The following is a 23,247-nucleotide window of genomic DNA, read 5'->3' as shown; positions in this document are numbered from 1 at the left end:
TCAGGCATGAGGTTATTGTTTATTACCAGTAACCACAACAGCAGACATGACAATGTCAGCACTTCATTACTTGCAATGAATTGAACATCAATTTTGGGTCCCAAATCAATCATAAGTCAAACAATCTTCTTGCAAATGAAAGATTGAACTGACTGGTTACAGCTGATATTAATTGCAAATTGTAAAATTTCAGTGGCAAATTTGTAATCTATTGCAAATAAACTATTTGCAACGCATCAATAAAAACAACCTTATTTCATATTTGTTTGAATGCTAACTTCATCCAAGTCAAAAATCATTTTCATGTCTTATGAAGACAAAAGTTAGAACTAGTAGAAGTGGGAACTCACTTTGCAATAGTGCTAGCCTTGCAACAGTTCTCATTAATACATGTTACATAACTGTTTATTAGATAGAAGAGTAAGTAATACCTATAACCACATACGTTATAATCAAAATCAATTAGACACTATAACAGGATCAAGTTAGGAGGCTTCCCGCTAACAAATTAATTTCAATGGCACAAATAGAGAATCAAGGTGTTTTGCATACTACGAATCAATATGCAATGAATGCAGGATGCATGCAGAAATATAACATTTATAACTCAGTTACATCAATATGCAACTAATATAATTTTCAATATTTCTGTACAAGAGGGGCAACTATTCCATCCCAGATTGATTATTATTATTATAGCGATGATAATTTTCAAGTATTCAAGATGCTATTAGAAAACAAAATAAAAGGAAACATGAATATCTGAAATTGAGGAATATTAGTGAGATTTACTTGAATACAACATTGATGGAAAATGAAATTCAAAGCAATGACACAACATTTTCTCCTGCAACATTTGCTCTGGTCCTCATATCTCAGAGGGCATAGCTTTAAAGTTACGACTGAGTTTTTTTTTTGTTCAGAATAATGTAAAGGTAAGGATCAGGGTTTACTTATGGAGGTTAAATTTTATGTTTGGCTTATTGTGCAGATTTTCCTTCGTAGCAATTGTCGCCGGAGCAAGTGTCATGGAACCTTGAAAACAAGCACTGGGTAACATGTTTGTCATGTATTCCTTAGTCTACCTCCACCATTGTTCATTAGATATAATTTATAAGCATTTGTACAATAGTGCTGACCAATGAAAATTGTTCAAATGCATTAACACCAAATAAGCCCAAATTTGATAAATATATCATAACAAAAATAAGGAAAAACAGCTAATTTGTGACCTTAGTTTTTAATAAAATATAGAATTTCATATATATCTACACGCAAGCACTTTATGCCTTAATTCAATACAATTAATCAAATCAAGCCCCAAGCTCATATCAATATCACCATATTAAACACATCCCCGGGATCGTTTCACAATTACTTTTTGATCAATTAGATTTCAACATGATTTACAAGATGGCACTTTCGAAGAAAGGATCAACCATGACTTAAAAATCAAAATTCAATGCAAATTTCATATATTATTTTTTGATAAAATGATGATTTTTTTTCCATTTAGCTACAAATTGATCCCTACTTTATGGATAAAATATTTGCCATCAAATATGAGGACCTTATTCTAACTTCCAAGAAAAATGAAAAAAGTTGCTGAATATTCAAATTCTACAGATACCCTTACCTCTAATAATTGTAATAAGAATAAGAATATAAAAAATAAGATAAAAATGAAATTAATTGAATAATATCAAAAATATACTGAGTTACAGAAATAGAGGAGACATATGAAAATTATTTAAGCTGCAAATGTGCCTTCAATCTCACTATATTGTCAGTTAAGTGAAATATGGCCAATATGACAATGAAAAGCTCTGTAAGCCCTTTCTAAGCAGAACAGAAATTATCTGTGTATATGTACTCAAACTAAATCATTTTGTCAAATAGGAAATTATACTACAGTAACGCCCAAACCATTCACAAAAAAATGATTGACAAATTGCTCTGTGTCAATGTGAGCAAATTGATCTAATTCAGACAATAACATGGCAAGACTACACCACATAACCCTCATTACAGCTGCATAGATTGGCAAACATCAAATTAATCAAAAGTACGTACTGACTTCCCACCTGGAATATATATGCATTACCATTGAAAAATAAGTGAAAATTGCTTTATCAAGTCGAGAATTTAATCCTACTGACTTCACAGAGGGAGATATATCTCAACTCAATGAAGACATATATAGAACATAGGGAGTGGAGGTTGTAGGAGGTGAAAAACAATCTGTTTGGCCAATATTTTCTAGTCTCTGAGCAGACTGGAAGGGAAAAACCAAAGAATAGGACCAGCCTTGCAGGACTCTCAAAGTCATGTTCTTAAGGGGGTAAAATAGTTGGGAAACTTTGTAGCTCAAATTTTCAGACTATCCTTGCTGCTCTGTGACTAATGCTGAAAAAGTGATGAATACAAGCCTATTCTAAACTCAATTTTGAATTAAACACTGCAGTTTTAGGGAAGTTTATATAACCTTAAACGATTCTTGACATGAATGACTTAAAAGGTAAATCAAACTCTAATATTTCATGGACTTTATCCTAAATACAATCGGACAAGTCTCAATTGGTAGCCTTCAAATCAAACTTTCAATCGTTTAAAACACAGACATTTGAAATGTTTCTCAAAAATGAAATAACTGCATACATTCACAATGTCAGTTTGACATTCTTATTCATACTATCCACAAACTCATCACCATGAATAACTTCAATCACATGCAATATGCCCTGTATTGTCCAAGAGTCCTGGTATGGTAGTATGGATCTACTGGCCACGCTCAGGTGTGGTTTAGCTGCAGATAATGCATGGTAACCTTACTTCTGTTTTTTTTTTTTTTTTACACCAGTGTGGTCACATTATCTATGTGCATAGTGCCGACTTCTTTCGTGGACCAAGGGACTGTGTCATGGTAGTTGTCTGCACTGAAAGGTTGTCATCCTCCAACAGTTACCATAGTAACAATCAGAGGTCAGTGCTTCTCAGCCAATCAACACCCAAGGATTTTACTGAAATCGTCAGCACTGTCAATTTAATAAGTCAACTTTCATGAAATGCCCCCCCATATTTGGGTAGGCCGTACTAAGGCTCTACCAAGAACAGTGCAATATCCTTACGGTCTTCTCCACATGACAACTATGAAAAAATCTTTAAATATCCAAATTTCCTACAAATTTTGTGCAGAAGTCAAACAATGGCCTTGTTATCTCCGTACGATAACAGTAAGAACATCGCAACCAGACCTTCCTTAAAGTGCCCCTTCGGTGATCATGTGATGCCATCTATTCTTGGTCTATTTGCCTATGGGTTTACAAATTTTGAAAATTTTCAACACATCTGACATTTCCCCACTTAACAAAATTTGAAGGGTGAGGATGCTGGTAGGGAATCAAAGAAATCATATAATAAGGGGCGGGCTGCACCAGCACAGAAGAAGAAGTCGGAGATTGTATCTCAAGAGAGATCGTGAAATATGGAAGATGTGATGTGTCAACAGGCTCTGCAAGGTCACCCTAGGCCAACTGAGACCTGGGGCCCATAACACAAAGGTTAGCAATGATCGTAGAACATTTTTCTACGATCGATTGCATAGACTACAATACACAATCAATCGTGAATATCAAGCATATGATAAATCGCTGACCTTTGTGTTGCGGGGCCCAGGTGGTCATTTCTATAAGCTATCCATGAGTTACATATATGAATGACTTTACGAACAACTCATGACCCTTCCTTGTGCACAATGACATATCCCCTAAATAGCTGTCTAAGCAGAGAAAAACATGTTTAAGTAGTGCGTAAAAATGTTTGTAACTCTACAAGCAGCTTTATGAAATATCCTCCTGGCATTAATGTAGAGCAATGGCATATAATTTTTATGATTAACTTGCCTTGCTATATATTCAATTCAATTTCTGCATGGATGATAACGAGAGAAGATGTTTCTTCTTTCATTGGCGTCATTTTCATTTTTCATGAACTTCATCAAAGACTGCTTTAACACCATGTATTCTATGACTAGAATGAATTCATTATGATCTTTTTTCATAACACTTGACTATAAAAGCATTTATCTTGACTGTTCTCCGGTATAACCCCTTTTTAAGGTGTACTTTGTATATAAAAGATCAATATATAGTATATACTCTATTCTTATACAACACGCACGTGAACGGCCAACCTTCATGCCTTTTTACCGAAAGGAAACAAACTTGCATCATATCATATTCATTTCATACTTTTTTGAAAAGTATTATATAACCAGCTCTATGCTGGGTTTAAGTTAAGATAAAAAGCTTATTCCTATAGTTCTCCTAGGTTGCTTGCGATTGGAGGTTTCTGAATTTCGGTAGGAAGAGACCAAACTTTGTCTCGACACCAGAGAAGGTTGCTACAGCTAGTTGCATACCACCGATATGTTCAGGATTGACTGGGGGTAGATCAGCAGGATGATGCGATTCCTTCACCTGGGATCCCTCCGGTCGGCTACAAAGCAATAAACAAACAGTAATGCAAATTAGTTAAGAAATTGCACAATATATTCAATGGCAGATCCAGGATGTCAAAATAGAGATGGCCCAGATGACAATTTTCTTGGATTCAACTTCATTTGTTTGTATGTTAAATGAGTGATTCTCAAATAAAGAAGCACGGCCCTTCCCACCCCCCCCCCCTGGCCGGATGTGTCACTGATATTGAATAGACTTTCTATAACTGGACATAATAATTCATGAAAATGTGAATATATATGTTTTTAATATTGGTTTGACTCAATGGTAAGTTTACCTTTCAGTTGCATATGCCTGAATGATCAAACGGTGACGCAAAACAAAATGGAAAAAAACCTTTTTGTGTTGCTCCGGTTTAAATACATACATCACACGCTGAAGAGGACTTTGTGTGATCGGGCTGCCAAAACTTCGCATTTTTCCAGTAATGGTTGCCCAATTTTAATTTCTGGTGGCCCAAGACAGAGCCTTGCACACACACACACACTGACCATACCCATGTATTTCGTATACACATACACAGTGCTTTTCTCATTGAAAATTCATATCACGCTATACACATTCATTCACATCAGTCAGCAAATGTTACGAACGAAAGACACCACCAAAAGAAAAAGGTTGAAACATCTCCATTTATTCACTTTGTCCATAATTTGATATTCCATGACTTTTCATGTTTTCAACAAAAAGAAAACCATGACTATTCAGGATATAAAAAGCAATAAATTAAAATTCCATGACTTCCCTGAACCCTTTGAAATGTATGTATATATATTACCATTTTGGTTAAAAATATACCATTAAAGCAGAGATACTTTTGGAGGGGAGCACATTTTAAAATTCCAGGACTTTTGAGGTTTTCAAGGACCAGTAAACACCCAGAATAAGTGCTTACCTTCCTCCAAAGTCCAATGGTAGAGCTCTCTGTAGAAGTTCATATGTTAGCAGGGTGACACCAAACTGAGGGGATGAACGGAAGATACGAGCTGAAAAGCAACGAGGAAAAACCACATTGGAAAGTTTAAAAGTGAGAAACCGGATAGAAGCATTCTATTTGAGTTCAACCCTGAAAACAAATGGAGAGTGTTACATCAATATTTCTCATCTGACAAGTCAGATCTCACAATTTTCCTTGATTTTGATTGGCTGAGAATCAGCTGAGAATCCAGGACTAACTATAACCCCTAAATGAATACCCAATTCAAAGTCTGAGCCACTTTTCCTCTTCCAATCTGTACATGGACAAACCAAAATTGGGAGGGAACTGGAAAAGCACTGTGAATTTTGTCAAGGGACCTTACAAAGCTTATTATTTTGTGAAACATATGTAATAATAATGCTCAACTTTTGTATAGCCCTGAATACATCACAACATCATCTCAAAGCACTTCATAGATGTTATCACACGGGTCATCAGATCATGACTTTTTCCTCTCCCTGGGGAGCATTCCAAAAAGGGTTTCCAAACCCAATTGCTAGGCAGACTACATACTCCAGCATCCACATCCTACCAGATACTCGTTCATCACCTGGGTGGGGAGGGGCAAACTGTGGATTGACATCTTGCTTAAGGACGCTAGACCTCGATGGGGTTCAAACGATTACAAGCCGCAAGACTGAAATGCAATACCACAATGCTTCTCACCTGGTCCTCCTTTCCAGAATGCCCTGAAACCCTCTTGATTGTAGATCTTCCTAGCACAATCTATCACTCCTGAATAGGTGGTCTGCCCTCCTCTGGCTACCACTTGCAGTCTCGTCTTGATTACGTCGGCTGGCGTCACAGAGTAGGCAGCAGGGGCACCTGAAAAATCAAATTCAAATGATTACGGGTGACATGCTGCATATCAAGAAAACAAAAGAGCATATATGGGACTGAACTGACCTTTTAGTGCAGTCCCATGTTTTTGTTATGTTTTTTTTTTACTGAACAAAACATCATGGATCTGCACACAAGAGATCTAATGCAGCACTTGGACTATTTTTTTCATATTTTCCTCAATAATTGCCTATTTCTATTATACTGGTAGGCCTATTACCTTAAGAAAGGGAACTCTAAGAGCCCTATTTACTCATGGACTTAAAATTTAATGTAAAAGTATTGGTAGCTTACCAGCAATTGTAGCAGCAACAAGGAGTGAACCTGGCGAGTTGTGACCGTCTTTGTCAGCAAAGTATTTTTTTAGATGAGCATAACATGGGAAGTAGATCGCAGAGAATGGGATATCACGTAAGAAGCAGGCTTTTGATCCCTGACAGGAAAGAAAGAAATACATACATAAAAATCTAAGCTGCATATTCATAAGTATTATCATGAGGCACTCGATTTCATTTTACATGTTCTTCTATTCCTTTCATTTTTAAGTAGGTGAAGTAAATGGGTACCTGGCAGGACTTATTCCTAGAACGCTGTAGTGTCTGTAATGGTGGCTCAGCTCCAGCCGGGGCAACAATATGCATTGTATACAAAGTTTGGTAGAGTACATAAGGCCTGTGAATAGACTCATACATACTGCGCTATTTAGATCAACAAATTGCAAAAAAAATGTGCTCAAAACATATAATCCTTAAAAAAAGATAACCGAACGATCATTTTCAAGACTTTTTCACTTACGCATCTCTGACAACTCTAAGGGAGGGTGATTATGACGTCACATAAGGGAGGGAGGGTGATTATGACGTCACATAAGGGAGGGTGATTATGACGTCACATAAGGGAGGGAGGGTGATTATGACGTCACATAAGGGAGGGTGATTATGACGTCACATAAGGGAGGGAGGGTGATTATGACGTCACATAAGGGAGGGAGGGTGATTATGACGTCACATAAGGTCAATAACATTGTAATTATTCTCATTGAAGTTTGATGGTAAAACTATCATACCTTATAGAGTCCCAAAAGACCAAGGTCTTTCAGAACAGTGATGGCCGATACCCTGGGACCTGTCTGAATCTCACCAGCTACTTGAAGCCTAATCTTGACAATCTCCAAGGGATTGGTGAACATAACCTGTGACCCACCAGCCTGTCAAAGATTCAAGGTCAAATGTCAGAGGTCAGGGTGTAAAAAGTCAGCATAGATGTAAGTTAACAAATAATACACTCTGGAACTGATAATTATCTTGCATTGAAGTCTACTCACATTGGAAAAAATTCTTCCTTTTTTAAAGAGTAGTGGAGAAATACTGTGACCCACTAGACAACGAAATGTCAAAGGTCAAAGTGTATGGAAGTAAAGAAACAATACATTATGGAACAAGGAATGACCTTATATGGAAGCCTCAGATTGGTGAATAAAAACCCACTGTGACACACAAGTCCATTAAAATATAATGTTATAATATTCCATCTTTAGTGAATATACACAGCACTGATATAATGCTTTATATAAGGTAATACATACGCATCCTCCTGCGAGCATTTCTCCCCAGAATGGAAATGTGCCGTCCTTTCTCCTGACTTTGTCTCTCATAAAGTCATTCATAGTTAGCTTGATAGCTTTCTCTGGTGCTACTCCTATCAGCTGAGGAGGAAGACCTGAAATTAAGCAGCAATGATTTCTTTTAAATTCATGGTGACCCACTGTTTTAAACCACTTAATCAGACCTCCAAACATACTTGATTGCCCAAGAAAGATACATGGTGTACTGTGAAACCTACTACACTATTCTTCTTCGCCATGGAAACCTTCAGAAGTTACACAATATACAGGGCAATGCATAAAGGCTATAGATCAGGGGTTCTCAAACTTTTTCTTTGAAGGGCCAGATGAGACTCCAAGTATACCTGAAAGGGCCAGGGTGAAGTGGATACTTAGGGGGGGGGGGGGGGCTTAACCCCCCCACACTTTTTTTTCCAAAACCATGTATACAAAAACGTAAAAATTACCATATGATTGGGATTTTTTGCATGGCCAGCCCCCCCCCCCCCCCCTCTTTGAAAACCGTTCCGCGGCCCCTGTCAAGGTACTTTGGTATGAATTAGTTCTTTAAAATGTTCATTGTGGAAAATGCACTTTCGCACCTGTATGTAGATCCAAACATGGTGAGAACAGCGCTAGTCATCTAATAAGAAAGTAGATCGAACAGACAGAAAAGCCTCCACTAAACTTTGTTTAAAAGTCAAATTAATTTGACTGCCATTACTTTTATTACGGTTAGGTCTACATGAATACACAATGTAATCATATTGAGCTATGTTTCATATTGTGACTTAAAAGTGATTTTTAAAAAAACCAGCAGGGCCATAGTTTGAGAACCCCTGCTATAGATCATAAAAATCTCAATGGTATCAAATATACGTAAATTGCATAATGTTACTCACTGGGGTGTTCAAACCTTGCATTTCAAAAAAAAAAGATCTTAGGGCAGCTCAAAAAAGGTCAGTTTTTTAGTTATGACTCAAGTGGCAATCTTCTTTTGCTTAGAAGGGGGTTTTCCCCAGGAAATAGGAGACTATTTTCAGATAATATGAAGTTGCCATCATTTCTAAATTTTCTTCCATGCTGCCCTCATTTTCTTTTATTTCAAGATACAAGGTTTTAACAGCTGTTACTTGGAAAATGCTTGGTAAATGTTAAATTTACAATTCAAATAGAGGCTATAGTCTTACATATAAATCTAAGTAATATCTCTAACAACAGAATTGTATGAAATTGTGATTTGAGAAAGTTATAAACAGAGGTGGACCGTGACCCGGAGGAGACAAAGCATTGGAGGGGCACAGCAATGTTCACAAACAATACAGTGCCCCTCCAATCATTGTCTCCTCCGGGTTACGGTCCGCCACTGGTTATGAACATGATCAATGAATTCCTGATATCAGGGGAGCGTTTCATCAACATTTCGTCCGACAAGGTGTCAGATCTGACAACATTCCTTGATTCTGATTTACTGAGAAGCACTGTTACCATGGTAATTGTGGGATAAAACAGGACTTGTTGGATAAAACGCTAACAAGTCCTTTCATGAAATGTTCCCTATACAATCAAAGTTAGCAACCCTTGACCCCTGACCTTTTGAACTGTGACCTTTGACCCTCACCTCTGTAGAGACCAAAGAGGCCTTCATGCCTAATGACCTTCTTGAAGCAATCAAAGCTGTTCTTGTACATGAGTTCACCGACCATCTGACCACTCCTCTGGTTCTGCATTCTAGTCTTGACCAGATCAATGGGATATACTGCCGTCGCTCCGGTAGCTGGTGGACAAAGACAAAATACCAACATTTCGTTTTAATAATGGTCTTTATTCATACTTCTTTATTTCTTTCTCTCTCTCTCTCTATCTTCTCTGTTCATGGCACCTGGAGTACTCTGCAGAGTGGATTTGGTGCGTTATAAATCATATGATTGTCATACATTATTTCTTTCAGCCTGAGGCTAAATTACAAATGATTGCAAAAAGTAAATGTAAATGTAAAAAAATATTTAGAATTTTAAACAACTATGACCTTAAAAAGAAGATTAAAAGTTGAGTCGATACAAATTAAAGAATGTGATAAAGTACCAGTAAAGTTAGGTGATAAAAATACAATCAAGAGTGTATCAAATCTATAATACAATGGTATAGTAAAATTACAAAAACATGTGTATACAAATTAAATGTGAAAGATTATATTCTCTCCCTATTTTTTTCTTCTCTCTGGGGTTTGTATCGCAGTTTAAAAATTAATATTCATGTCAATGGTTTGAGAATTCCATATTTAATTTGGTTTTACTATGTGTAGATATTATCAACTACCTCCCTTCCCCTCTTCCTGCCTACACCCTCCACCCCCACCCCCTGCTCAGTTAGATCAATATTAAAGTTGATTTACGCCCAACTAAAAATGGGTAGTTCAAAGTTCTTTCAAAATATATATAGTTTGAAAGTAAAGTTGGTCTAGAAAAGGCCTAATCGTATCCTACCTCCTGCTATAGCACCCAAAGTGAATCTGTACATGGACTCAAATACAGATAGAAGAGCTGTACGTTCCACCTTCTCCTTGGGCTGTGACACCTGTAGTTTGCTGATGACGTCAGTCGGCGGCGTGATCTTCACCAGATCTTCAAACGTGACTCGACTGTGGTTAACACACAAAGAAGAACATGAAAATATCTGTTAGCATTATTTTATCAGGAGACAGGCTCTTCATCCCATCTTCATGCAGTTCAAGATTTTTAAAACAATTTCATCCTTGATCATTCGATCCCCAACCAAGTCATACCAAAGACTTAAAAAATTGGATCTTCTGCCTTCTTATCAGATGCTCGGCATATTGGAATGGAGAAGGGTAACAATAGCATGTTATGTTATGAAGGGCTCGCTGGGAGAACATTCCATAATGGCTGAAGTGGCTACTCTGAGTAAATAAGAATTATTATTAGAATATATGTCATAAACAAAGTTTTGACATTTTGGTATTCCCATATTAGCACAGACTTAGAGCATGGTTCAATTTGAATCTGAGTTTAAAAAGGGCCAATTGGTCTAAGGTTTGAACCATGCAGGCAGTACTCATAATCATTACCATGCACGCAATGGAATCACTGCATGAAAAGTCAGTAAATCATCTTAGTTTGAAAAAAAGTAAATTCCGACTTAATAGTCGCACTTAAATTTATTGTAAGTTGTAGTACATACCACAGCATCATGATGGTCACATTATTCTCTATGAGCTTTACTACAGGTATGTAATCATCAATAAGTTTACATGTTGAATATATGGGGATATTGGTGCTTTGCAGCTTATTAGTGAATTCAAATCACACATAAGTCTTTGTGAAAGATCCCTTTACCTGATTGAATATCATCATAAAACTTTTGATACAGAGTTGTGTGTTTACAGGAGATGTGACACCCTTAGGTTTTGAAAGTAATCTTGCTTTTGTAGAAAGTAATGTACAACATAAACTGGACATTAGTTTAACTTGTGCAGATATATATCAACATGTTTTTGCATGAAGTTAGATCACACATCACAGTAAATGATATAGTCTGGATTATTTTGTCTTGTTAGACCAACAGTATGACTGGGTGCAAGTTTAGAAGAAAAAAAAAATTAATAAGGAGTTATATCAACATATTGAATACTGTAGAAAAGATAAACAAAATTTCTAAATATACATTAGAAATAAATGATAAGTCAGCATATATTTGTCACCAGGATATAAGTTGGGGAATTTAAGACAAAGAAGTTCAAGACAAATGCTGAGATTTCTCTCATACCAGATATATCTTTTGACGCCAGATGTTGATATGAATAGGCATCTCCAATTTCGATCTCCAAACAATAATGATTTGTTATAAACTAACCATTTAATATTAATGAGAAGGGATTTTAACCAAATTCTTAATTAAAATGACTGGGACAAAACAGGAGCAAACTGTCTGTTAAATCTAAAAATTAAACGTTCTGCAAAACAATAAATAACTGACCATAAATTTGCCAAAATTGTTATTAAGTTTTCAATTTCAAGAAAATGCTCCCCCCCTATCAAATAGGGAAAAACATCAACTGTTAAATGTACCTGTATATTGTATACTATAGCTTAATCATGTGAAAATTCTGTGTTATCATTTACAATGTACTGCACCCTCCACTTAGGAAAAAGAGTATACATTAATTTTATTCACATTATCTACATATTTCATTTCTTAAAAGGGGAAATTAAAAAATTACATGTTAGTTATAAAATCATCACCACCTGTATTCATTTGTACACAATAAATGACACTTACCTTTCTCGACTAAATATTCTTTGAAGACTTTAATTAAAATAATACAAAATGACAGCATTATTACCTCTGGAAAATAGGGAAGCATTCCATGATTTAGAGTTTAAAGTATGAGTAAAATTAATCTTTATCATACACCACTGTCAACAAGCTAGGTTTTACAACCTAAATCTAAATCAGACTTAATATTTTTTTTTAAATCCATGCATCTACCGACATGTTATCTACGGACTTTAGTTTATTGGACAGAAAATCGCACATCAAAAAATAGTTAAAAAGCATACATTTGCTAACCCAAGTGTGATAATTTCTGGATCCTCTCTGCTAAAAATAAAAAAATAAATAAAAATAAATATCATTATATATTTAACAATAATAGTTTACTATTTCTTAACAAATTCTCCACCATTTTTTTAAATCCTGTAATAACTCTATGGACTACTTCTGTTAGTCTCAAAGTATAGCATGTTCTTGTTATCATCATCTATTTCAAGATATTTTAAGAAGTTGGATTGAAGATGAAATATAACATCAAAATCTGAACCAAACCTGTACTATATGTGGCAAAAAGCAAAATCAATTTTGAAATGTCCATCATGATGTAAATGTGATCTATGGAATTAAAAGTAATATCAATTTTGAAATGTCCATCATGATGTAAATGTGATCTATGGAATTAAAAGTAATATCAATTTTGAAATGTCCATCATGATGTAAATGTGATCTATGGAATTAAAAGTAATATCAATTTTGAAATGTTCATCTTGATGTAAATGTGATCTATGGAATTAAAAGTAATATCAATTTTGAAATGTCCATCATGATGTAAATGTGATCTATGGAATTAAAAGTAATATCAATTTTGAAATGTCCATCATGATGTAAATGTGATCTATGGAATTAAAAGTAATATAAATTTTGAAATGTTCATCTTGATGTAAGTATGCTCTATGGAATTATTACCAAGTCATTCTTTTGTTATTGTTCACTCGAAGGGTATTCAATAATATCAGGGTAGTAAATTACAATCTTTTTTTCAGGGGCTATCTTTTTTTTCTACATTGGGGCGATTGTGGTATTTTGGGGGCTATTTCTCTCATTTTAAGGGTGACTTTTTAGGGGTAACAAGCAATTATGCAGTTACAGCAAATATTATTCTGCCAAAGTTAGAATATTGATTTTCTAAATAATCTTTAATGTTGTTTGTGACAGATCTTGGGGTGACTCTAAATAGAATGGTCACCCCAAAGCATAAATTTGGGGGAATTTTAGGGGGCGATTTGGGCTATCATGAGGCCAAAATTGCCCATCAGCCACATGAATTTCATATACTGCACGATACCTAGGATTAAGTTCCCCCCCCCCCAGGGAAATAAAAGGTATTCATGAAAAAAAACCTCTCATTATAGGGATTAATTATTCTACGTGCACACAGATGAAGCTCTCCATGTTTTAAACATCTATGGATATTGAAATTATTGAAGCCAAGAGTTGACCACGGAATGGCTCATACAGTGAACTGAAGGGAGGTGATAAGAGCAAATTTCCAAGAATGCGAGGATCATCACGCCATCCTACAGTAAGGGACTTGAGTTGATCTTAAACATAGATACATCTAACGGGGCATTGCAAGAAATTTTTGTACCATTCCAAATCAAGCATAAGTTATCCAATTAAAAACAAATTTGTGATGATTTGCTTTAAATTGTTTTTTAGAGAGTACATGTTCTGCTACGATTTCTTCTGACCTATTTTCTAGTCTTGGGGACTCCGTGAGCATATTTTTTATGATTTTGATATTGTCATAACTCACGGAGTCTTGACAAGGCATCCTATCTTAGTGTGGAGAAGATACTAGTAGAGAAGGGAATTCCCTTCATATTTAACATTAGAAGTAGTGGTCCATTTATAGACCAAAATTTTATTAAATTGCATACCCTTATACTCCTAATGCGTGTAAAGGGATCATAGTTTCCCCCAAAAAAATATGAAAAATTTGAGTTTTCTTACCAGACCGATGTCATGTATCCATATTGTAAACATGGTGAACACTGCGATACAATAGCCTGACCCTTGAACCCGCTGTGATATGACGTACACGTACGTACCACATACGTAGCGGCACTAGGAAGTGCAGTTTTGAAAAAAAATTCATAGATTAAAAATGTTTTTTATTGAATCATAAAATGTAGATATTGATTGTAAATAATTATTTTCATAATAAAAAATATTTACAATCAATATTTACATTTTATCGCAGTGTTTACAATATGGATACATGACATCGGTCTGGTAAGAAGTATCTTCTCCACACTGAGATAGGATGCCTTGTCAAGACTCCGTGAGTTATGACAATATCAAAATCATAAAAAATATGCTCACGGAGTCCTCAAGACTACCTATTTTCCAGCTTGAATATGCAATCATATTTACTGGTTGGAAGCCAGGAATTTTTGTACCTTCCAAGTAAACTACTTGGTAAAAATGTTGCGTAGTTGATTTAAATACCGACAGTGATCAACAACTCACCCTACTGATTCCTCCAGGCAACATATGTGAAAGAGAATAGCTACCTCCATAGGGGTGATCTGAGAATATTGCTGGGCAGCATGAAGAAACTCCTCTGAAAAAAATAATAAAGCAAGAAAATAATCGTCATCATCATCATAATAGTAATGATTAGCTACTTTCATAGAGCGCTCTGGGCTATATTTCGTGTAAGATGTATGGTTACGGCTAGAGTTGAAATATGGTTTTATGATATGGTTAGGTTTAGGGTAGGGTAAAGTGTTAAATCAAGATTTGAATTTAGTCATTCGATTAGTGTATGGAATTTCTTTATTTTTTTTAAGCCGAACAATTTTTGCCAGATCAAATGTCATGGAACCATCTCAAAGATCCTTACAAATATATAATTTTCCCGGTCATTGGATCCCGGCCTGCCTGCACTCAATGTATGCTTTCTCTCCAGTCCTTGAGAGGCATTCCAACAAGAAATCATTGTAATGAATCAGGAATGGTGGTCTCGTGGTTCTGATGCTTGCCTTTCAAACAAAGGCTCATGTGTGCAAATCCCAGCTAGAAGACTTATTTCCTTCAAAAAGACTTTCATCCACACTATGATGCACTCGAGGTAGGTGAGGTTAATTGGTACTCTTACTCTTACATATACTAATCTTTTTTTCTGTGCCTGCCACTCTAGTTCCTAAAATGTAGAATGTCCATAATGAAATAAATGCATAAATAAGTATATCATGATAATTTAATTTGTGACCTGCTTCCTTTAAAGGTATTGTTTAACTTTGTGAGCAGCCGATTAAAAAAATTCTCAAACCAAGATGAAACATGTGTACAAGTGCATGTATTAGAACTAATAAACCCTGAAAACAATCATTATTGAGAATGAAAAGCTAAAACTACAAGGCAAACCCCGATTTTGTAAATAAACGTCTTATAGACGCCTATATACACATAAGTGTATGGGATGAAATTTAAGATGGTGTTTTCGGTCACTTTATATTTCAATTTTTGAAGCACTAAATAATTATTTTCGAACGCAATTTTTTCTGGGCTTCATTTTTGTAACACATCACAGACACAGGTAACAAGTGTGACCTTCTAGCTCAGATTTTTTTAAAGTCAAACCAATGTTAACCAATCACTTTAATCATAACTAGACCACCAGGGGGGGGGCACTTAAATCATTGTGAAACACCTACCATCCCCCTTTTGAATTCAAGAATATGGGCCTATGTCTACTTACCCTTTGTAACAGGTTGTGTGTGTGAGCCATTGGTGATGTGTTCATAGATTTTCTGCATTAGTTCCATGTCCTTGAGTAGACTGATGAAAGCATTGAAGTAAGGGAAGCTGACAAGATGTTTGGTCTCTCCTCCTGCAACCTGGAAAAAAATGACCACAAGAAGAAATACATTTCTCTATGTTTATTGATAAGATTATCCTATAGAAATCCTGTCTTTTGCCATTATGCCAAGATGTATGATAACCAGGCCAAAAACTATTAGTTTTTTTTTTTAATTATTTCAGCGGACTTCTTTTCACAACTTACTGCCTAAATCTGTAATATTGGATAATTTTTAATTTTTATTGATAAGATTATCCTGTAGAAATTCTGTCTTTTGCCATTGTGCCAAGATGTATGATAACCAGGCCAAAAACTATTAGTTTTATTTTTTTTCATTTTAGCGGACTTCTTTTCACAACTTACTGCCTAAATCTGCAATATTGGATAAGTTTTTACATTGCGATGAATGGAGATTTCCAGGGCTCCTTGTTTAGTTTCCAGGGATATTTTAAAGTCGTATTTCAGACCAGATCATACAAAACACGTGATATATACTAGTACCTCTTCTAAGTCGAATATCTACGAAGTCAAACATAGTTCTGTGGTCCCAGGAGGTTTGACTGAGACAAAGTTACTTGTATGTTATATTTAAGAAAAATTGTTTGTATACTTACTGTGACAAGGTTATCTTGGACGTAATCGGTGAGCATGTGACCCAAGATGGTGGTCATGAGTTTGTTGAAGTCCAATGCAGAAATCATGCCTACATTGTTCTTATCCATTTTGACAAAGGCTTGCATCGCATGCTCCTCTTGCAAGTTCTGTTTTAACAAAAATACAACGACAAACATTGTTGATCAGATGTCACTGGTGCTGGAACATTTTGGCCAAACAAAATTTAGGAGCTATTTTATGTGAACAATGGTTCGACCCACAATGAGAAAAGAAAATTGGAAATCATTTCGGAAGCAAAATGGATGTGATCTTTTTCAATCTTGTACTGTAAAGAACTTAATAAAGAATTTAATATTGGGAATGTAATTTGTAATAATTAGAAAATTTGTAAGGTGATTAGAATACTGTTGGTTCTTAGCACACCTTTTTTTTATGATAAATTACTTCATGGAACCTTAAAATAAAAATGTAATCAATAAATACAAATAAATAGATCTCTTATTGTCAACATTGGCAAAGAAAACGAACAAACAAAGAAGTGCTTCTGAATGATGACCGACTCGAGTTGATAAACATAATGGGGAAATTTCTCTTCATTAAAAAGGTGTCTTTATTCAGGTTTCAAATTGATCAAGGGAGTTGGCATTAAGGATGTATGTTGGTAATTCATTCCATTGGATTGGGACAAATACAGAGTAGGATTGATCACCATAACATATATTTGTTCCTAGGCCCTGGATTAGCTTCAAATTTGATGATGAATAAAGAGGTCTGAGACAGCTAGAAGGGCAAAAGGAGATGTGGTTGAAGAGGTCTTCAGAAGCTTGGACATTGATGATTTTAGAACTCTTCATAAAATCTCAATAAAGATATGAAGGTACTTGAAACTGAATGAAAACTGAATACAGTGTACAATCATTCCTTGCAAATGTCCACCCCCAAAATCCAAACCCCCTCCCTATCGATCCCTCTATTAAACTTTTTTAATGATCCTTACATGAAGAAACTGTGTGAATTCCACAAAGCTCAGCTCTTTCTTCTTCTCTGTTCCAAAATGAAGTTTGACAAAACTGGACTCAAAGTTGAATGGGATTCTCTGGAACACCTCTGTGAGACTAAAAACTTGCTTGAATTCATCTGAAACAGAATACAATTATCAAATTAGCAATTTCCCATGAAGGAAACAATTTGAAGACATCACGGAGAGTAAATGACAATTTGTTCAAAATATCCCAGATACAATGTATAATGATAAAGATTAACTCATATATGGCTTTGCAGTAGATAGGTCGTGGGACAGCCCAGTTTTTTTTCCAGTTTCATGTGGTCAGGGGAAGTAATTCAATTTACACTTTCATACAACATAAATTGCAGCTTGCAGTACACTTTTATTAAGTTATCAATATATAACAGCCTTTTTCCTACAATTCCTTACCTTTGAACTAGAAGTACTTACTGAATGAGACAAATCCTGATCCATTGGTATCAAACAGCTGAAAGGCTACCATATGAGTAGCATCAGCAGAGCAGAGCATTGCTTCAAAGGCCTGGAACTCTATGAATGATATCAACCTGTAGCATCAATAACAGAAAAGTGTAATTTCAACACTTGGGCTCTGTAACCCACAGGTTTTCAATCAATTGCTAAATGGCAATGGCTTGGGCTATGGTTCCTTGCGCATTTCACTCAAAACACCAAGGCGAAATATAAACAACTTTGTTTGCTGTAAGCTGACCGAGCCCAAGAAAACCCATTCACCTTTGTTTTCATAAATTGATTTCGGGGGGGGGGGGGGATAAAGTGCTATATAACTAAGTAGGATCATGAAGAGACATCAAATGCTTCCATTTGACATGGTGAACTGACATTCTATTTTTGCCCTATTACAATTTCTCTTTCTACTTTTTGTTTATAGATAAAGTATATTTTGCATGAAACAATAGTGTTTATATAACTACTTTTTGTGTGAACTCCAACACAGATACCTAGAACAGATAGTGGCATAGTGAGAACTTTTAAAACCAAGCAACCATCTGCCAACTCCATTCCATGATAATTTGAAAACAACAAAAACAGGTGCAAAAGATTTTTGTTGTTATCATAACAATTACAATTACAGTTACAATTGGGTGAAGAGTCAACTATAATAGGAAATTTGAAAAAATAATTGGTTGCAATTAATTTCTTCCATGTATGAACTTAAATTAAAAAGAAAGTATCTTGGTATCGAGAGTGGCCTTAAATATTCTTTTGAATCTGTACTTCAACAGAGTCTACTGTTGTAAATTAAAATCAAAATTTCTTTCCCATTTAGTTAATTGATTGAAATTATCCAATGTTAGGCATACTCTATTTACAAACACTGGACAACAAAATTTTGTTGGCTTCCTTTTTTTTATACAAATGATGTAACCTTTTGGTCTTCAGCATGATCAAAACCATGATGTTGAAAACATGAATCCATGACTTACCCATCTTTTGTTTGATCCGCTACACCAGCTAGTAGTTTCAGGGTATCTGGATTGTAATTCCTCTCAGGCTGCATGTTGAGGTAGCCTCTGATGAAATCCTCGGGCGTCATGAAACGCTCCCCTCCCCGCTCAATGCTCGCATGCTGAAAGAAAATATATCAAGAAATGCAATGTTGTAACTTGGTAAAACTTTAAGAAGATGATAGAGAGGTTTGGGGTTTCTTTTATAGGTAAGTATCACCTAATTAGCTCATGCCCCCAACCCATATGGCCCATATTTAGAACTTAGGTTTAATTTATACTCTGGTCATTATTTTAACTATGAATAGCCAACTGTCACATATATATCATATAATTTGCCACTCAACTCATTCACAACTGGCAGGGAATAATTACTGAAATAGTTTTCTTCATATAAAAGCAGGAAGAGCACAGTGAAGAAATATCATAACAATGTAAGATCTAGACAAAATTTTGACATAATTGGCTTTCTATAATTTTAGTAGAGAGTTAGACAATGGTCTTAAATAAACTGGACTTCAGGGTTTATGAAATTCTGACACTTTTAATTGTTTTTATTATTCATTTAGTTTAAAGCATCCGAATCCCCACTGCATTATCTGCAGTTTGAAGTAAAGACTTTAACTTTACAGGTAGGGGAAGGCAGTGTAAGTTGAGCATAGGGGCAAGTTGAGCCACCACCCCCAGGCCAATAATGAATGAGTCAGACATTGTGGGGTGTCATGCATCGATGACCCACTACATAACCCTTAACCCCACCACATTGTTTTCAACTTTGAAACAAAAAGTATTTTTAGAGGGAAATATACAAATTTCAGCCAAAAAAGAAAAAGGGTGTGAAATAGCTAAGTGTTTTTTACCCACACATGTCTTTAAATATAATAAAGAAATAAGAACAATATTGTTAGTCCAGATATGGATTCTCATTCTTGTCATAATCTTTTACATGATGGATGCATAAGAAATGTATGGATGTAAAAAAATCGCATTAAGGACGTTCCACAGTTATGTTTGTGGGCATTATGATCTGCGCATAGTTTACACTCTGCGCGCTGACGTCACAATGGATGAACGGGTGATTAATTAGCTGCGGGTATGTGCTGATTTTTCTCATCTTCTGCACTTTGACTGCAGATCCGATGCGTTATTTCATGAAGCTAAAAAATTGAATTATTCCATGGACCATTCAAAAAAGATTCTCTACAATTTCAAAATACTTTACTCTGCAGTGCTGCCAAGAATCACAAATATTACCCCGAGTTTGAATAAATGGTAGAGTGGTTTTGATTTTTTCTTCACATAGATACAAAGCATTTGGCGCATTTTTGGTGTTTTAAAAAGCACATTTGCTCTAATAAAAATACTGATAGTTTAAAAACAAGCACATGAACCCCTATATTTTAATGTTTGTTCCTCTTAGGTATACCTTCCTCTACAACTCTACAAATTTTTGTGAAAATGACATGGATTTTGAATAAAGTGCAGCATTTATTGTACTTTTGTAGTTTGTTACTGAAATTTCACATTTTTTAGATTGGGGTTTTGTTATCTTTTACGCCATTTTTAAGAACTGACAGTGCTGTTAAACTTGAAATTGCAAACAAATAGCACTATAAATATATTCTCCATTCTAACGATACAATTATTAACTCTCTTGCGAAATTTGATGACCTTTTCATGTATTTTGACTGAGTAATAGAGGTTTAAACTCATTGTAGTAATCTTGGGCGGTCTAAAAATGCCAAATTCTTTTGAATGCGCAATTCTTAAGAACATCAGTTTGGGTGAACTTTGAAGTTCTATAGCAAAAAAATCAAGCACATGGACCTATGTTAATTTTTGCATATTTCGAATATTAAGGTTCTAAAGTATCTATGTGCAAAGTTTGGTGAAAATGACATGGATTTCACTTTAACTGTGGAACGTCCTTAAGTTCGGACTGGGGTAATTTGTGCCAGCCAACATGGGGCAAATTGAGCCATGGTAATTCTTATGATAATGAATAAAAAACCCATAAAAAGCCATTGATATGCAGGCAGAATTGAGCAAATTCACATGACAGTTCTTTTACTTTTAGAGGATGTTAGTATTTATAGAGAAATTAGCAAGTGAAAAGACTTTAAATAAAAAATTGACATGCCAGTTCTTCCCGCAAGCATTTTGTACATAGTTTTTTTGTGGCTCAACTTACCCCAGAAGGTGGCACAACTTTACCCCACAGATGGAGCAAGTTGAGCCATTTGACATCGTTTTTTTCAAAGGTCACAATGACTTTCAGTGTGGTGGTAGAAAGTTATATAGAGGTGAAAAATATTTCCCAAGAATCAAATTTAAAGGCAAGGTACTTATTACTACAATATTGTAAGTCATATCAATTCTAACATACAAATTGTAAAAAGTGTCACAACTTACTCCGCCTTCCCCTATTAATCTTTTTTTCTAGGTAGCTTTAGGAAATGAAGCAGGAAAAACCCTTTTTTATTATTATTTCTATCATACACTATAAAGTAACTTCTGTTTAATGTTTGAAATACCAAATAAATGAATAATAATAATGATAAATATCTACCAATTCTAATTTGTTCTAATGGAATATTTTCTAAAGAACAAATTAGGATGACATGAACTTACTTTACTGAAGACATTGCGGAGCTGGACTGGATCTGCTCGCTTCACAAGGTGAAGTGCCTACATACAAGTATACATATTAAAATGGATTATTGCTCGTAGTACATGATTATTAATTGCTATACATGTATGTTGCATATTAATGCATCATGAATATCTAATTTGTAGTTTGATTAAAACTCACACAGCTCTCAGAGTTAACTTATTTCAATCATCTATACTTTTTTTTTTTTTACATTTATGGCCAAGGCCACTTTCTTCATTGGTGGGACCTAAGGAAACAGAAGTCAGCAGGCACTGATTGCTCTACCTGGTTGTTTTAGCTCACACTCACACTACTCTTTTTGTGGGGGGGGGGGGGGTTACAACAAATAGAGCATATAATCACCATTCAGCCTGGAGTTCTGTACTCTTCCACACATTATCACTACAACGCATCAACAAATATGATTCACCTTTTTCTGATGTATAAAGTTTACAATCAACCCTATCTCTAGATCTTGACCTACAAAGTGAACACAGTATAAAATGGTAACTGATGTCTGTTTTTAAGGAGGATCTGCCATCTTACCCGGCGTGTAGCAGACGACCTTGATTCGCAAGAGGCTGTCTTGAAGAACATCTTGTTTTTTCAGATGCTGCACCTATTAGTATATCAAACAGAGCAAAAAAGTAGTTATACATACATCTAGTAGTAAATCTCATTCTGTAATTTAACGTCCATTATACATGTAAGTGTCATAATAAGCGCAGTACAGTGTGCGCATCTAAAATTTATGTTGTGTGGCCTAGTGGTTAGAGCACTAGACTCATGATTGTGAGGTTGTTTAGCAATGTCCAAATAATTACCGGTAATCAAATCCCAGTTTAGGGTAGATTTCTACAGAATATAGGGACAGTGATTTTCTGCCATCGCAGAAAATGGACAGAATTCACGGAAACAACCTTTTGAAAGTAACAAATGTTTATACATTCAGTCTTTCACAAGAAGAATTGCACTGGATTGTTCACAAAATTTCTCAGCTTCACCTGTTTCAAATACACAACCGGATTGATTAGAACTTGATAGATAGGGCATACAAAATAAGTAGTCACCCCTATCTCTTTGATGCTAGTATCGAGAATTTGAAAAAGATGTTGAATAGAAATATGTACCCTACTTGGTTGATTCAAAGGTCGTTGAACCAATACCTTCAAAAAGCCAAAAACACAACAATACTTGTGAAGAGAAGAAAATTAGAAGGTATTTCAGGTTGCCTTGTATCGATAAAGCATCAAAAGAACTTGAAAACCGACTCAACCACATGGTTAAACAATATTGCAAGGATCTCCACATTACTCTTTCTTTTTCATATTTCAAGCTAAGTTCTTTATTTTCTGTCAAGGATCCCATTCCCCAGGAGCTCCG

At 35.3% G+C, this 23,247-nt stretch overlaps 1 protein-coding gene across 2 annotated transcripts; it reads right to left on the bottom strand.

The window, feature by feature from the left end:
* LOC129257433 (electrogenic aspartate/glutamate antiporter SLC25A13, mitochondrial-like) lies at nucleotides 1-22,485 on the bottom strand. Of its 2 annotated transcripts, XM_064096832.1 has the most exons (17): nucleotides 22,411-22,485; nucleotides 21,843-21,899; nucleotides 19,191-19,333; nucleotides 18,175-18,290; nucleotides 17,716-17,855; nucleotides 16,718-16,864; nucleotides 16,002-16,140; nucleotides 14,768-14,861; nucleotides 12,242-12,268; nucleotides 10,429-10,583; nucleotides 9,564-9,719; nucleotides 7,925-8,058; nucleotides 7,406-7,546; nucleotides 6,634-6,772; nucleotides 6,166-6,324; nucleotides 5,416-5,506; nucleotides 1-4,497 (listed from the first exon to the last, which is right to left on the bottom strand). In XM_064096832.1, the coding sequence occupies exons 1-17, from the start codon at nucleotides 22,459-22,461 to the stop codon at nucleotides 4,326-4,328; spliced, it is 2,061 nt and encodes a 686-aa protein (XP_063952902.1). In that variant the 5' UTR covers nucleotides 22,462-22,485; the 3' UTR covers nucleotides 1-4,325. The 2 variants fall into 2 exon arrangements, with proteins under 2 accessions (XP_063952902.1, XP_063952903.1); XM_064096833.1 differs by lacking the exon at nucleotides 12,242-12,268.
* Between the last annotated feature and the right edge of the window lie 762 nt (nucleotides 22,486-23,247).

The sequence above is a fragment of the Lytechinus pictus genome, chromosome 3 (assembly GCF_037042905.1).
Source record: "Lytechinus pictus isolate F3 Inbred chromosome 3, Lp3.0, whole genome shotgun sequence".
Classification (NCBI taxonomy): Eukaryota; Metazoa; Echinodermata; class Echinoidea; order Temnopleuroida; family Toxopneustidae; genus Lytechinus; species Lytechinus pictus.
Note: the sequence above shows the minus strand (reverse complement) of the source record. Positions and strands in the feature narration are given on the sequence as shown.

What these genes read in the sequence shown, in the direction of transcription:
- LOC129257433 (XM_064096832.1), bottom strand. Translation starts at nt 22,461, where the DNA reads ATGTTCTTCAAGACAGCCTCTTGCGAATCAAGGTCGTCTGCTACACGC. An exon ending in AATTCACACAGTTTCTTCAT is followed by an intron (nt 16,865 to 17,715) that starts GTAAGGATCATT and finishes TTGTTAAAACAG; the next exon opens with AACTTGCAAGAGGAGCATGC. An exon ending in TCCAAGATAACCTTGTCACA is followed by an intron (nt 16,141 to 16,717) that starts GTAAGTATACAA and finishes ATTTTTTTCCAG; the next exon opens with GTTGCAGGAGGAGAGACCAA.